Source organism: Gambusia affinis, linkage group LG19 (assembly GCF_019740435.1).
Source record: "Gambusia affinis linkage group LG19, SWU_Gaff_1.0, whole genome shotgun sequence".
NCBI lineage: Eukaryota > Metazoa > Chordata > Actinopteri > Cyprinodontiformes > Poeciliidae > Gambusia > Gambusia affinis.
In genome coordinates, this window is record NC_057886.1 from 2,581,082 (window position 1) to 2,596,001 (window position 14,920).

The 14,920-nt window shown below is 39.8% G+C and overlaps 2 protein-coding genes across 2 annotated transcripts; both read right to left on the reverse strand.

Annotated features, from left to right (window-relative positions):
• Positions 1–226: 226 nt before the first annotated feature.
• On the reverse strand, positions 227–6,928 carry LOC122821352 (dual specificity protein phosphatase 3-like). The gene is made up of 3 exons (XM_044099185.1): positions 6,557–6,928; positions 3,020–3,252; positions 227–2,868 (listed from the first exon to the last, which is right to left on the reverse strand). The coding sequence occupies exons 1-3, from the start codon at positions 6,769–6,771 to the stop codon at positions 2,660–2,662; spliced, it is 657 nt and encodes a 218-aa protein (XP_043955120.1). The 5' UTR covers positions 6,772–6,928; the 3' UTR covers positions 227–2,659.
• Positions 6,929–7,912: 984 nt separating this feature from the next.
• prl (prolactin) lies at positions 7,913–10,336 on the reverse strand. The gene is made up of 5 exons (XM_044099186.1): positions 10,204–10,336; positions 9,382–9,494; positions 9,111–9,218; positions 8,825–9,007; positions 7,913–8,743 (listed from the first exon to the last, which is right to left on the reverse strand). Exons 1-5 carry the CDS (start codon positions 10,334–10,336, stop codon positions 8,552–8,554), a joined length of 729 nt encoding a protein of 242 aa, XP_043955121.1. The 3' UTR covers positions 7,913–8,551.
• Between the last annotated feature and the right edge of the window lie 4,584 nt (positions 10,337–14,920).

Below are 14,920 nucleotides of genomic sequence, written 5' to 3' on the forward strand. Positions count from 1 at the left end.
GTCAAATTCTAATGTAGTAAGTTTCAAACAAATTGACAAAGGATGACTAATACTTGTTTTGCGTCACTTCAAGAATAGAAAGTGAGCACGGAATTATTAGTAACTAAGTAAGCAAAGCGCTTTTCACAGACATAAAACTACAAAGCACAGTGCAATAAAAATCAACCTTAGAAACTATACAAAACTTACTTTTGTAAAAAAAAAAAAAGAAAGGAAGAAGAAACAATTAAACAAGAAAACGACTGTATTATTTTTGCATTTTTTATTTCATGTATGCAAAGAGAGCAATCACAATCCCAAGTGTCATTAGATAAAGTGCACTTCATCAAAGCTGAGTCAAAATCCAAGTCCTCTGATTTGACCAATTAGGCTACACCTTCAGTAAAGTACGTCGTGATTCACAAGATAGAGGCACAATAGAGCACACTGTGACAAATAATGCACACTGAGTAATGCACATTCACACACAGACACACAGCTGTGTCCATTAAGGGCTGTAAGCAACACTTAGGCTGACAAATATCACAAAGCATGCAACTTTACAATATAAAATAGCATTTAAAATGCCAAAAATACAAACATGTAAACACTCTACTGTGCAAAAGATGTTGACTAAAAAGTTAAAAACTTGCAGTTTGACTTTTTGACATTCTGGCAGCAGTAAAGTTACATTCGAAGGAGAGCTGCACAGCTGTATGTGAAAGAAACGTTATCTATTAACAGCTTTTAATGGGAATCCTTTTCTTATTGCAGGTGCTTAACTGGCATTTTACTTAGTAGCTGGCAAATTAGTAAATAGTTAGAAATACTGGCTTTTAAAGCTACCTCTCTTATGTGTAAGCACAAAAAACAAAGCTGCCGTAAGGTTAGCTAGCTTAACATGGACTCTAAAACCTAATGTTTAAGCTAAGCTACAACAGTTTCATTAAGAACTAATCTCATACACAGTACTTTCATATTTACAGAAATTTTAGAGCTAGAGGAATAAATTGCTACACTTCTCATCTTTTCACACCAAACACAAAGCTAGTTTTAGGCTACTTAGGCTAATTACTCAAAAACAACAGCACTTATGCTAAGCTAAAAGTCATTTCTTTATTCAAATTATTTAGCTACTAATAACCCTAATTACACAATTAGGATAATTTTGCTGTTTTGGAGAGTGATATTTACAACATTAAACATTTCACTGGTTTTAGGTTTGCCGGCTCGTCGCAAACTACAAAATGCAGAGTTTATGCTAAGCTAAAAGGCATCTAGATTCTTTGTATAGAAATGGCTTAAACTCATTTTTCTAAATTCTTTGTGTGTATTTTGTGTACCAATATTATATTTCTTTCATTTACTATTCTAATAATCTAATTAATTTGTATTTTATAAAAATCACTTGTGTTCCTAAGCAAAGAATTTAAGGATTTTTTTGTGTCATGGCCAGACCAACATCAGAATGCTACAATTTACTAATTTTTTTCTCCTCATACATGTTTCCTTGTGCATGACAATTTTATACTAATTCGATATTGTATTTTTGTCCATGAATACAGTTGAGCTTAAAATGGCCATTTTCATGGTTACCAGGCCAATTTCAACGTTCATCTAATTCTACATCTCAAAACAATGTTTTACATTCTCTTCATCGATATAAATCCTGTTTTGCTTTCTGTGCAAAAGTGATAAATTCTATGTAAAGCACAGAAACCACACGAAATAATTCAGAAATACGTCTGAGGCAGATTTCTAAACGTGAGTGCAATACTGTTCAAAAAGTCCAGAAGAGACATTAGGCAAAAATACTGTAATAAAATCCTGTAGTTTTCCACATTAAAAATCACAGTGGGAGGGGCTGTGACTGAGACAGTAGGCAGTGTTAGCAGGACAGGGGCCAATATGAGGGGCCCAGGGACAGAAGGGTGGAGGACAAATTAGACTGGATGTGACAGCAGCACTATCTAAACTCTCACTACTTCTGATAATATTATATGCTTATTAACTAAACTGATAATCATCAAGAAAACACAACAAACCGTACAGAACATGTTAAATAACTACTGAACTGTAATAAATCTGATATTCAGAAAATATGTAACAATAATTAACCCGTTCTACGCTAAACAAGTTATAAGCAATGTTTATGAAAAAGGGTCATTCCATGCAAACTCACCTAACCTAATTTTGAGTTATTGACAGTACACATTTTTTAAGATGTATATTATTTTAGTTTTTGTCATCATTAGAACTCTTCGTAAATGAATAAGTGAATTTTCCAATTTAGCTGAAGTAGAAAGCCTGGAAGAATATTTTTAAATTCACACAACGACGAAAAAAAAAATTGAGATTTTTATTTATTTATTTATTTTTTTTTACCTGATCTGAATGGGTCAGGCTAGTGTATGACCCAGAGGTATGTTCCTTTCAGTATAACTAAGACACAACACAGGGCAGTCTGTGTGTGCGTGTGCATGTGTGTGTGTGTGTGTGTGTTAATCTACAGTAGATACAACACTTCCTGTTATCACCCTGGGTCAAACCGGTTCATTTTGTTCTGAGCTTGTTCTCACCGGCCTGTGGGCCGTTCAAGCTTCAAACAAGCGCAAAGCAGACAAAGTACAGCTGAGCATACTTCATTTTCCTACGACACATTTCTGTTTACTCGCGTCTCTCATTTGTTCCACAGTTTCCCCTCGGCGGCCAACCTTTGGTTTAGCCGACAGAGCTGCCGCAGGAAGCCGTCGTTGGGTCCGATCTCTCGTTTCTGCCGCACCATGGCCAGAGCGGTGTGGACGTCCATTTTTTGGTGAAGCATGAGGTAAGCGACGACCAAAGTGGGCGAGCGGCTGTAGCCTTCCCTGCAATGCACGTACACTTTACCTGGAGGAGGCGGGAAAATGCCAGCAGTTTCAGTTTGATGGAAAGCAAACTACACCTCAGAGTGAAAACAAAAAACGTTTGTCAAAAAGTTTCAGATTCGTGGTATTTCTAGTGAGGTGATGTGTGTCAGTTTGTGTTTGCTACTTTGTACCTTTTCCACTTTTGTATGCCAGGGCCTTTTTGATAAAGTCCGCCGCCTCTTCGAAGTAGACGCTGATGTCGAAGTGGTCGGTGTCGTTGGCCGGGATGCCGTGGTAGGTGATTCCTGAGCCCATGTAGAACTCGGCATTGGTGTTGACGTGCATGTAGGAGTTTCCTTCTGCTGCGTTCAGGATGTGAGTGACGCCCAGGCGCTTGAGGCGCATCACGTTAGTCGCCACAAATCTAAATGAGAAGGCAAATCTTTGAGGAGCATTCTTAAGATTATGAAGTTCACTGAATTGAATTTTAGGGATGCACTGATGGCAGTTTTCTAGCCGATCGCCGATTATCAATCTTTACGAAGTCTGAGCCTCCCGGTTTAGATTTTGGCGGATGCTGATTTTTCTGTGTGTCTGAAGTGTTGCTAAACATAACAAGAAAGTTGCCGAGTTGTTAACCGCGAACATGCAGACGCGACTCGGTGGACGTGGCCAACAGTCAAACCTGTAACAGCAGAGCTACAGAGGACAGTGGATGATCTTCAGACGGTAAGATCGATGGAGGAGATCGGCTGATCACCAATCTCCCAAAATGGAGGAACTTGGTGAACCCTTTTGAAATCAATAGGTTTAGTTCCATATAAGGACGTGGTTCTGGTCTGATTATTGGTTTCGGACTGGATCGTTCAGACTACCGTTAAAAAGTCGGATGTGGGTCGCAGGTGGGCAAAAAAAAATAAAAAATCTGGTGTAGTTTGCATTTGCCTGCTCTGTGACTGTAACCATAGATTTAAATGTTCCTGCTCAAGTCGTTTCCATGGAAACCTTTGTACTTGACCGGGCTCCCTGTCTTAGAGCTGCAGGACTTATTTTGATGCCAATCAATATTTGGCTTTCACCAAACATGTTGTCTGTCAGAACGTAGCTGAACTCAAGCAGAAGCACATATGAACATGAAGTTGAGACTTTTCTCTGTGTTGTTTACCCCTAAATAAAAATTGAACAAATGGCCTAAGCATCCATCATAACATATATGAACAGATCTCGGTGTCCTTCATGCTGGCGTGTCGTTGGCCTTCCAGAGGACCGGGACTCGTTCTTCCCTCCTCCGACTTCTCCCTGCATCCCGTTTGTGCTGGAACAAAGACGTGCTCCATTTAACTGTGAACCTCTGCTGCTGCTGCTGCTGCTGCTGCTGCTGCTGCTGCCGCCGCCACGTCGCTTCACTCCTCCATCCTCTCAAACCCAAAGAGCTAAAAATAGTGAGCGGAGACGGAAGGCAACGAAGCAGAGATCAAAACATCCGCCAGGCAGCCAGGCGTGGGCGCGTCTTCTGTTCCCCCTGCTCCACCGTCCTAAATTTAGTGGTTCCCTGGCAACCGTGACCGCTCTTCTTCTGTGTTCTTTAAATCCTTTGAAACGTAGGTGGACTTATAAAAAGAAGATGACGCCTTAGAGTTTGTCTTTAATGCTTTTATTTTTGCCATGAAAAGCTGAGAAGTGTATTTTCTTCTAGAATATTCCATCTCAAGCTCCACTTTGTGTATATTTAGGGTTTTTTAAGGAGATGGGAAAATTTCAAGTCTTTTTTTGTTTCTCTTAAAAAAAACAGTTGAGTGTGAATGTGTCTTATAACATTTGTTCCTGCGTTCACTCTGCCGAACATAATTCAGCGATACGTGCTTTTCAAAATGTTCTACAAGAAAAAAAAAATCGGAATTTGTTCGGCTTACTAGAGTCAGTAGTTTCTAGAACCACAGTTATCTGCATTTCCAGCTGGTTTTATTTTGTGGTATATATGTATCTTTATCGGCTTTGCATTATGTTAAACTTTTATGATAAATTCCTCTCTCTGGATTTGGCTGACCTACTTGCCATCACCCTAATCTTCAGCTCCCTCTCTAGATTTTTTCTACAGTGCGCGTGTCAAACTCCTTTTCGTTTTGGACTCATGAAGATCACCAAGTCCTGAAAAGAGCCGGTTGTAGCATAAAGTGAATTGATAAAACTATCCATTAACAAACAAGTTAAACATTAATGATCAACTGTGTCTGCATTCGACTTGGTTAAAATTTATAATCAAGTAATCAAAATCCAATCAAATTCTATATATCGCCAAAATAACCAACATTTTCCATTGTAAATCCCTTTTTGCTGATAGATTATTGAATAAATAAATGTTCTTTTGTCTATTTATTCAATACAACAAATATATGCATCATTTTAATCTGTTATTTAGGGTCTTCAAAATTCAGATCGGTGCTAGTACTATTATAGCCGTTCAGTTTTCCAGGGATTCAGGAAATCGTAATAATTCATGGAACTTCTTTAGGAATGAGGACTGTGGGTGTCTGTGCTGCTGCAGCGTGTTTAGCATGGAGATGCTAATTTAGGCTTGAATAGCTTCTCTAATAGGCTAACTCTTTTTTAGCACAAATTAAACACAACCGCAGTCTTGTCCAGCGTCCAATCAGATTGTTTTTTTGTTTTTTTTTTGTGGGTGTGTTTTGTTTCTTTCTTTGAAGCAGAAATTAACCCCCAACAGGCCAACAGAGGAAGTTCTGTCGTCCGTAGCTGTTGTTAGCGGATGTAGCTTGTGCGTCACATTTACAGGCACACCAGAAACACAATGGTTCCGATCGGAACCTTTGTATGTAAAAATAAAATTTGTCAAATAAAATCAATGAATGTCTCATCCCTGCTTAAAACGTGACGTGTGCCCCTTCAAAAAAAAATAAAAAATAAAATATGTATACTTAAAGTCAGAAGAAACATCCATCCATTAAATATACATGCTCATCATATACCCTCCACATAAAAATCCCAAAAAATCCCAATAAGATGTCATTTCCTTCCTGCTGCAGGATTCAGTACAGTCAGTGAAATATGGAGCATGGCTCCGGGGATGTTTTCCTCCTACAGAGGACAGGTGAAGCACAGCAGCTATTTTCAGCTGCTCTCATAGATCCTGATCTAATCTGAGCTCCTTTAGGTTTCGAAGACGAAGTTCTCGGTTTGTCACAGAACATCATTTCTTCGCTGCACGAATTTATTTTGGTTTCACAAACAAGAGAAGCGGCGAACAGACGGCACTCACTTTAATGAATTCATTTTCTAGAAAGATGTAGAGGTTCCACGTTAGATCCTGAGATAATACAACTAACCATTATTTATTATTATTATTATTATTATTATTATTATTATTATTATTATTATTATATTTTACCAGTAATATAATCATAATAAATCATTTGTCCTACATATGTTTTCCAACATAATTTTTAAACATCAAAATATCTTTAACAATTACTTGCTTAAACTGACAATTACAAAGCAACAAGAGGAATAAACCGTGGAGGAATTTAACCTTGTTAAATTTAACAAGAGTCTTGCATAAAGACAGGAAATCTGTGGAAGTGGTTCAACGAGCGTGACCTGACTATGAATACCGCAGGTTGCTTTATTTATGACACACTTAAAGATGGATTTTTTATGGCGCAGAAATGGGATAAAAATATGGCTCTGGTGTGTCTGGAGCAGGGACTCACGCGTTGCCGATGTAGACCCGCGGGTAAACCTCGTGGAAGTGTTTGGTGGGCCAGCTGTAGAAGCCGCTGTCGTCCGTCAGCAGGTCGTTGAGCTGCTGCAGGGAAACCTCGAAGCTGGACATGTCGAAGCGGTCCGGGAGCGGCGGCTTTCCGCTCCGCTTCTGTTTGCTCCTCATGTCCGTAGAGGAGTGCCGCAGGACCTCCAGCAGGCGCATTTGGCGGGCGGTGAGGCGGCGGACAGGTGTCGGCTTACAGGGCTTGAGGCAGCGGTCAGCTGTGTCTCCACAACAGGCTGAGCTGTGAATACCGAGCTGCAGCTCAGCGATACAGGCGTGGAGAGATTCAGGAGCGGAGCAAGGTCTGTCACGGCCCCTACCTGTCTGTTGTAGCCCCCCCTAAAACAATACAGGGGGTGCTACAAGTAGGTTATTGAAAAGTTATTTTGTTACAGTTAATTCACCAAATAAAACACATCATGACCCGTGACACACAGACAGATGTTTTCAATTTTTGTGAACTATGATGAATTTCTAGCTATCAAATACAAAATATTTAGGATTAGAATATTATATTAATCTTAGAAAAATACATTTTTAAGAGAGAAAACTGGTTTAATACCTGATTTAAGGTTGTTATTTTCAAAAGGTGCCATATGATATTGATGATGTTTAGAGCCTCCAAAACTGTATTGTTGGGATTGCTGGTTTTACTATTTTCTCCACAGTTTGTTCAATGACAGCATCTATAAATATCACTTCATTTGAAAATATGATTAAATGCGGCTACAATGTGCAGTTCAGTGATATAAATCGCATGTATATGTGACTGGTATCCTAACGAATCATATTTGAAATAGATGTGTTTTTCAAGAGCAGTATTTGTGTTTGTGGGGCTGTAATTGACCCGCAGGTCATGATTGTTGAAATGCCTTTGTTACAAATTTACAACAGCAATTCAACCTTGAAGTGGAAAGAAACAAAACCTGACAGAACGTGGCTAACAAAACCTGAGGCAACAAGGGGAGAAATGTTGAGTTAACAGCTTCGGCACTTCTGTTGCTCATTGGCAAAACGTAGGCATTACGTTGCATAACTCTGACCACTGGGTGGCAGCAAAGTGCTTCTAGTAGAATCCCTGCAATTGGAAATATCACCGAATTCAGCTCCTGAGTTTGGGCATCTGTGAACATTTGCTTGCCAAAAAGCATCATGAGAATCATGTAGCTATTTTCCAGATATATTTCTACCAACAAGAAAAGGGAAAATCCTTCATGTTACCATGGAGACAGTTTCTGCTACAAGTAATACATTCTAGGAATGAGGCCTTTCTGATATTCGACTGAAAAAAAGACAAATATTCACTGTGCAAGAAATAATATTTATTGATAAACAGACTTAAAGGAAACAATTCAGTGACAGGCACTGCATTGAAGGTTGGAATAAATCTAAAGTGCAAATGCTACGCAGTAAAACTGGGGAAGAAGAAGAAACCCTGTGCTCCAGCGCTCAGCTGTTGGGGAGTCTGACTTTGAGGGCAGAACTGTTTCACAGAAAGACGAGACAAGGAGGAGGCAAGACATAGACCATACAGAAGTTACTGAGATAGGTTGGGAAATGATGGCCAATTAGTAATGCCAGACCAGCTGGAAATAATGCCCTGGTAAAAAAAACAAAAAAAAAAACAAAAGGCAGCAATAACTACAATTGACTACAGCTGATATGATGCAATTAACAGGAGAAATCTGTCCCTAAAAAAACGTTAAAAATGTCCTTTATGACCAAATTCCTATGGTTTACCTCGACAAATAATTAGGGCATTGAGTGTTTTGAGTAACTGCTAAAAGTTCAACATTCTGTTGACTCCTCCATATCTCCATCCTCTGAAAACTTACACTACTTACTACTCAACAATTAGGATGTTGTTGACAGTATCAAGTGCTAGCTCTAAGCTAGTAGATAGCAAGAAGCAGAACTGCCCCCCAAAGTCTCGCTGGCCTTAGCACAACTCGGGCTGCAACTTCGCTGCACGACAGCGAAGGACTTTCAAGAAGCTGTCGATCTTGTGCGAGTCGCGGCGAAGGCAGGACAACAGGAAGTTGAACTTGTTTAGTATGGTGACCCGGTCCTGGCCCAGGTCAGTCCCACCAGTGTAGGGCAGGATGGAGATGGCTTGAGCGGCCGGACCCATCTGGAACAGAGGGAGGCCGTTGAGGTACAATTGGGGAGCATTTGATCAAAAACCACACAAGGTGTAAGAAGTCTTGCCCACCTTGCTGGACAGTATGTCCAGACCGTCCGCCAGGCTTTTGGAATGCTCCTGCAGCTCCTGGATCTTGCTTGATATGCTGCTTTTGGCTGGGTGAGGCAAGGTGATGGCATTGGTAGACAGGACCGCCAAGGGATCCACCCAGCCTCGGAGCAGGGAGCGGGCCAGAGACATCAGATCTGACTCCTGGAAATAAGGCAGCACGTGAATGAACAATGAGAAGGCTGTTCAGAGACCAGTCTCTCAGTAGAGAAAAGCTCACGAAAGAGCAAAACCCAGACCAACTTACAGAAACTTGCAGAGCTTGCTCTTTGTCATTGGGCGTCAGTAGACCTGAGGTGTGGCAGTCAGCAGGACGAGGCATTTGCATCCTACCGTAAGGAGGGAAGTGAGAGTCCTAGGAGAAGAAAAGGGTGATCATCACAATGTCCAGAAGACAACATCTCTGAACATTGTCACGAACCAGTGGACCACTAGGAGTTCACTCAAGCACAAGGACATCCAATGAAAGCCAAAGAAGTGATCTGACTGGGTTTAAGCAGGCAGCAGTGAGGTCTTACCATCTCCTGGGTGAGCAGTGTGCTCAGAGAGTGCATTTTGTCAGAGCGCTGTGAGGCTCGGTCGAGCAGATCATTGACGGGCACGGCTCTGCACATGGCCACCAGGTACACAGCTGGAGCAGGACGCAAGAGACAAGGCAGCTTTTAGACTCAGTTCTGTATCTTTGGTGTCTAAATATGGTTTGTTTCTGGTAAATCTTATGACTTATCACTAAGCACATGTTGGCTACTGGTATCAAGATGTTCCAGCATTTAAAGAAGTAGCAGTTTGACAGTCACAAAATGTTTCAGTCATGTTTCAGGCATCTCATTTAGAGGAAGTGCTCTCCCTTCCCCATCTGTTGCTGTGCACTGCCAGTCAGTTGGCTGAAGAAAGGCTGCTGCACTTTTCCCTGAGTTTTCTCCCAGCACAGAAAACTTTGACTTCTACTTGCAAAAAAACACAGACTGTGATGATGTGGAAACTAAAGGTGTGTCACTAAAGGCTGATAACTCAATTAGTTTAAAATGTAACAACAAAAGCGTGCAATAAGCACTAAATTCTTAGCTTTAGTGGTTTTTCATACTAGAATTATGAGAATTTTTAAAAGTTTGTGTATCAGAATCAATTTACAGCTAAGCACTTTTGTTCTTCTTTAATTTGAACTACAAACCATGAAACCGTTGTATTTCTGGTCAAAGCTATGATTGTGTGAAATTCTTGTTCCAGTCAAACTCTGTGCTTGGTTTTGGCTTTGTTATGGTTGATCTTCTTTTTGAAGAAGCATTACCTAAATGTCAGTCAGATGTTGTTAAAACACAGGAAATAAAACACCATCTCACCTGTGATGAAGAGTTTTCCTCCACTGATTCCTCTCTGAGCCATCGTTCTCTCGTCTGTCCTGCAGGTTCTCAGTCTGTTCCTTCTTCTTCTTCTTCTTGGCCCGGTTGCCTTTTTTTCGCTCTTTTGCTGCATTTTGCTCCCATTTTATAGTTGCTGGGGTCTGACACTTTGTTTATGGAGCAGTGGGATGAGTCTGCACTAATTGTCCAGAACTTGCTTCGACCAGTTTATAATGAGAAACATGGTGCAGGGGCTTTGAATGGATGCAGCAGGATGAGTTGAGGTATAAACGCCTTGCGTTTATACTAGCACGTGCGCGCGTTTTGTGTGTGTGTGTGTGTGTGTGTGTGTGTATGCATGGCGTTGAAGTGGAAAAAGTTCCCCCCTCGTGTTGATTGAAGTGATGAATAAAAACAACAGCTCTCACACTAAGTTTTAGGAGGTTTTCCTCATTTTGTTAGGAACGTCACTGACGGCCACCTGGTCATGAACAGTGTGCCACCTCAGCAGGACTCATCTGATCTGTCAGAGGTAAAATATGGATATGAACAAACATGAGGATAAAAATCAATATGACTCTTTCAGTACCTGTAGATGTCAATATTTACCAATATTTTTGAGCTACAGTTTTAAGATTTTAGGGTCAGTAAAATAGTTTTTTTTTAGATTTTAAACCTGCCCTGAGGAAAAGTTTTCTTCTTCGTGATATTACAGAACTGTATCTATATCTATATATCTATATAACCACAGCAGCCTGCTGGTGAGAGACATCCTCCCTCCCCAACTCTCACCTGAGCTTTTTATAAGGCATCTTAAATGCTACATTTTGTTGTTGTTTTTTTTGTTACATCTAAGGAAGTAATGCAACATAAACTGGTTAGTGCAAAAACACACATGAGATTTGTCTCTGATTTCCCAAAAGCAGAGTGGCCGGAAGATTATTGTAGCTGCTGCAAACAAAATTAAATTAAATTAATAAATTAATCAGCAAGTATGTCCCGGCTCGCTCAACAGCTTCAAAATTTCCAGCAATTCCAGTTAATTTCCTCCGAATATTAAAAATGATGCCACACATTTCTGAAACATTAGAGAAAATCTCGTTTTCAAATCATTTTAATAGAAATTGTTTTTTTGCTGGGCTTTGTTTGTTGTGAATTTGCGAGTCTTTCAGCTTTCAGTCACTTTTTGGCTTCAGAAAATGTCAAAATGTTTAAGATGCTGAGGGTCTTTTCTTAAAAACTCTGTCAGACTGAGCTGCAGTTTGAAATATGATTGTAAAAAAGACTTAGTTCTTTTTGTTCGAAGTCAGTCCATTTAACATGTAATATGTCCACAGAAGTCATTGATTTAGCTCCTTGGATCTCACTGTCTCCGATAAAAATGTAACACATTTCAATATTGAATATTGGGCAATTATTGAAACTTTTATTTTAAAACATTCCCTCTTCAGTGTCATTTTAATGTTTATACTTAAAGGTTTAAATAAAATTTCTCAAAGAGTGTGTTACTTATTTTGCTGACATGTCAGCATCAGTTTAGCTCACCTCAGTTTTTGTGCCTACAGATGTTGGCTTTTGAACTGGCAACGTGTTTATGGCGACATCTGGTGGACACATGTGGAAGGGCACGTTTCCATCTGAACTTAAGAAAATCCTGTAAGATTTAAACACATAACATACTGAGATCATATGGAAATGCGATTTCTCTCAGCAAGGATGTTAAAAGCCTTGTTCTAGAGTTAAATAATCACATTGCTACAACGGCATGTTAGAGTCGTTCTAGATAGAAAAAAAGAATACATTTCCACCAGAAGAACTCTGAAAGTTTGACCTATCTCAAAGACTTTCTAGAAAAAAACTTGAAAATTTCTCAGTTTGAAAAGTTTAAAAATGACTAGAAATGAACTGAAACTCAACTTAATTTATAGTTTCAAAAGTTTCAAACTTTTGACTTTTGAAACTCAGAAAATGTCCGAAAGTCGAGAATTTACTCATTTGGAAACGATGGTCCTACATTGTTGTAAATGGATGCTGACTTGGAAATTTTCAACTTTTGAAACTTCCATTATCAATTTTTTTTTTCAAGAAAATGTCTGATCCTACAAATTTTCTTTCTAGCAATTTCTTAACTTTTTAAACTCAGAAATTTCCAAGGTTTTTTTTTTTCTTTCTGAGATTATCCTAAAAATTTCAGTTTTCATTTCTCACATTTTCACTCTTTCCGGCTCTGAAATTTCCAAGCTTTTTCAAGAAATTTCCTGAAGTTAATCTAAAATATTAGTTTTTTGGTGGAAATTTACTCCTCATTTTTATCTACAATGGTCCTAATACACCCAGGTGCGTCTTAACTGTACCTGGGTAACAAAAAATGGCCTTTCAGTCTAAAAGGTGTGTTGTGTCCCAGTTAGAAACTGGCCAAACATCTCCACTACATCATGAGTCTCTTCACAACAAACAACTGGCAGATCTTCTTTACAGTCTTTGTTTCTAGACATCTGTTGGGGCAGTGATCTTACAATTGATCTGGATAAGCCAGTTTCACTAATATGGTTACCACGGGAACAATAATGCTAATTAGTACTTGCATGCAAGGGGTTTACTTCAATCAGTGTAAAGCCGTTTACACAGTGGGGTTAACGGGGTTAATGCCAACAGTAGTTATCTTAGAATATCGGTGGGTAGAAATGTCAGTATTCCTTTCACAGGATTGACTTCCAGTTAATCTGGATTCATTTTTAAAAGGGAGTGTGCATTCAAACCAAATCAAAGATGATCATGTGTCAATATGTAGGGTTCTTCAGGGTTCTGTTAGAGACCGGACAGTATCAATATCTCCAAGGCTTTGGCACTAACACGTCAACCAACCTCACAGATACAGCATGTGTATCTTTGGGCAGTAACAGAAATACCTCCCTTACTAATAGTGGCATCCAAAATGATCTACACCCCTTTTTTATTAGGTCATTCTAACACATGTGCTTTAATCTAAGCCATTCCTTTGTGGCTGTGGATGTTTATTTAGGATCTTTGTCCTCCTGGAAGGTGAACCTCCAAGAGGTTTTCCTCCAGAATCTCGGCGTATCTAACTACACACATCTTCCCATTAACTCCGACAATCCCTGTTGAGGGAAGGCATCCCTATACGGTGATGTGATGGTGTGTTCATGGTAATCTCCAGCGCACAATAGCTGCATGGCTCTACGGCTTGTGGCAAGTGTTATGGACATTTTATTTATCAGAGAATGAGAAGCTGTTTCAATAGTAAGAGAAAGATTGATTTTTTAAGTTTCTTTATTTGAAGGCAAAAGCATTCGAAGACCCGTCTCACTGAACGCAGTCAGGAGAAGAGCTCTGAACGCTTGACACCACATGGTTATATAGTCACAGTAAAGAAAAGACCCACTCAAAGTCTGATCTTATCTCTGTTGCCAGATGGACCACAAGACAACCCTTACCCCCACCTCATGAACTATCCCTCACCTCATGGAGGGGATAATTTTATGGCAGGAAAAAGAACAGGAGAAACTTCTAATTCTTCTTTGTCAGTTACTCATGGGTGCAGGGTCCAACAGGGGTACAACTACATTTCACACATGTTAGTCCTGTAAGACAATTTCCAGGTTGAGCATTTTACCCAAGATGTCTTCAGGTCTCTTCTGCTTTCACAGCTGTGGAAACATCTAAACACCATCTGGAAACTTCTTTAATGGAAAAACACAACTTGCAGAAATGATAAAAACACAGCAGATATGATCAGAAAATAAATGGTTAAAAGTATCATCGGTTCCATCAAAGATGAAATAAGGCTAAAGCAAACAGAACTTCTTCTGAATTTCTTTCAGCTGTGTTTTTTTTCCCCCCTTGCTTCTCTTCCACAGAGGCCAGATATGTGGAGTCTGTCCACCGTTTAAAACCTTTAAACTATGGAAGCGTTCGTCCCTGTTTCCAGTGGGAGTTTGAAAAGAGACAAGTACAACCTCAACAGGTTGCTGATTCATCACAGGCCATTATACCGACACACACATCGATGCACACACTGATTCCTGAGGGCAACTCAAAAGGAAAGTTGAACAATGAACCTGGCACGCAGGTTTCTGAGCAGCAGGAGGAAAGCTAATGCCTGGAACAAAACAAAGAGTTGTTAATGATGTCGATTTTCTGCTCTGTTTTAGAACTACAGTATGAAAATATAAGGTTGTAGTTTGGTAAAGGCAGCGGAGGAATGAAGCAGTTCAGTCTGTGTTGCTTCCAAATATCGAGCAATTAAAGTCAGAGCAAGATGAATGATTAAGATATTTGATCCTACTCCCTACGGGGTTGTTTAGGGCACATGCAATTTTCAGCATGTTTCATCAAGCTGGCACATCACATATGTCACGGCCAAACATTAGCGATTGGGTAAAATCAGATCCAATTGTTTCAAATTTCAACAGGGGCCACTCCTTCAGGAAACAAACGTTTCTCAATAGCTGAGGGTTCCAGACCCTCTGGACGAAGCAAAGCGTACGGTGCTGGTTCTGACCAGGTCAGGAAGGAAAGAACCCATATGTCCTCTGCGAAAACTTACAAAGTCTTTACACAAAGATCCCAGGTCAGGACTGAACCCTGAACACTATTGGGACAAGACAACAGTTCTAACAATCAAGTCACCTTTTAGCTCCAGATCTAATGGAGTTATTGCATTGACAGATTGACGAGTTTAGTTAGGAGTATCAGT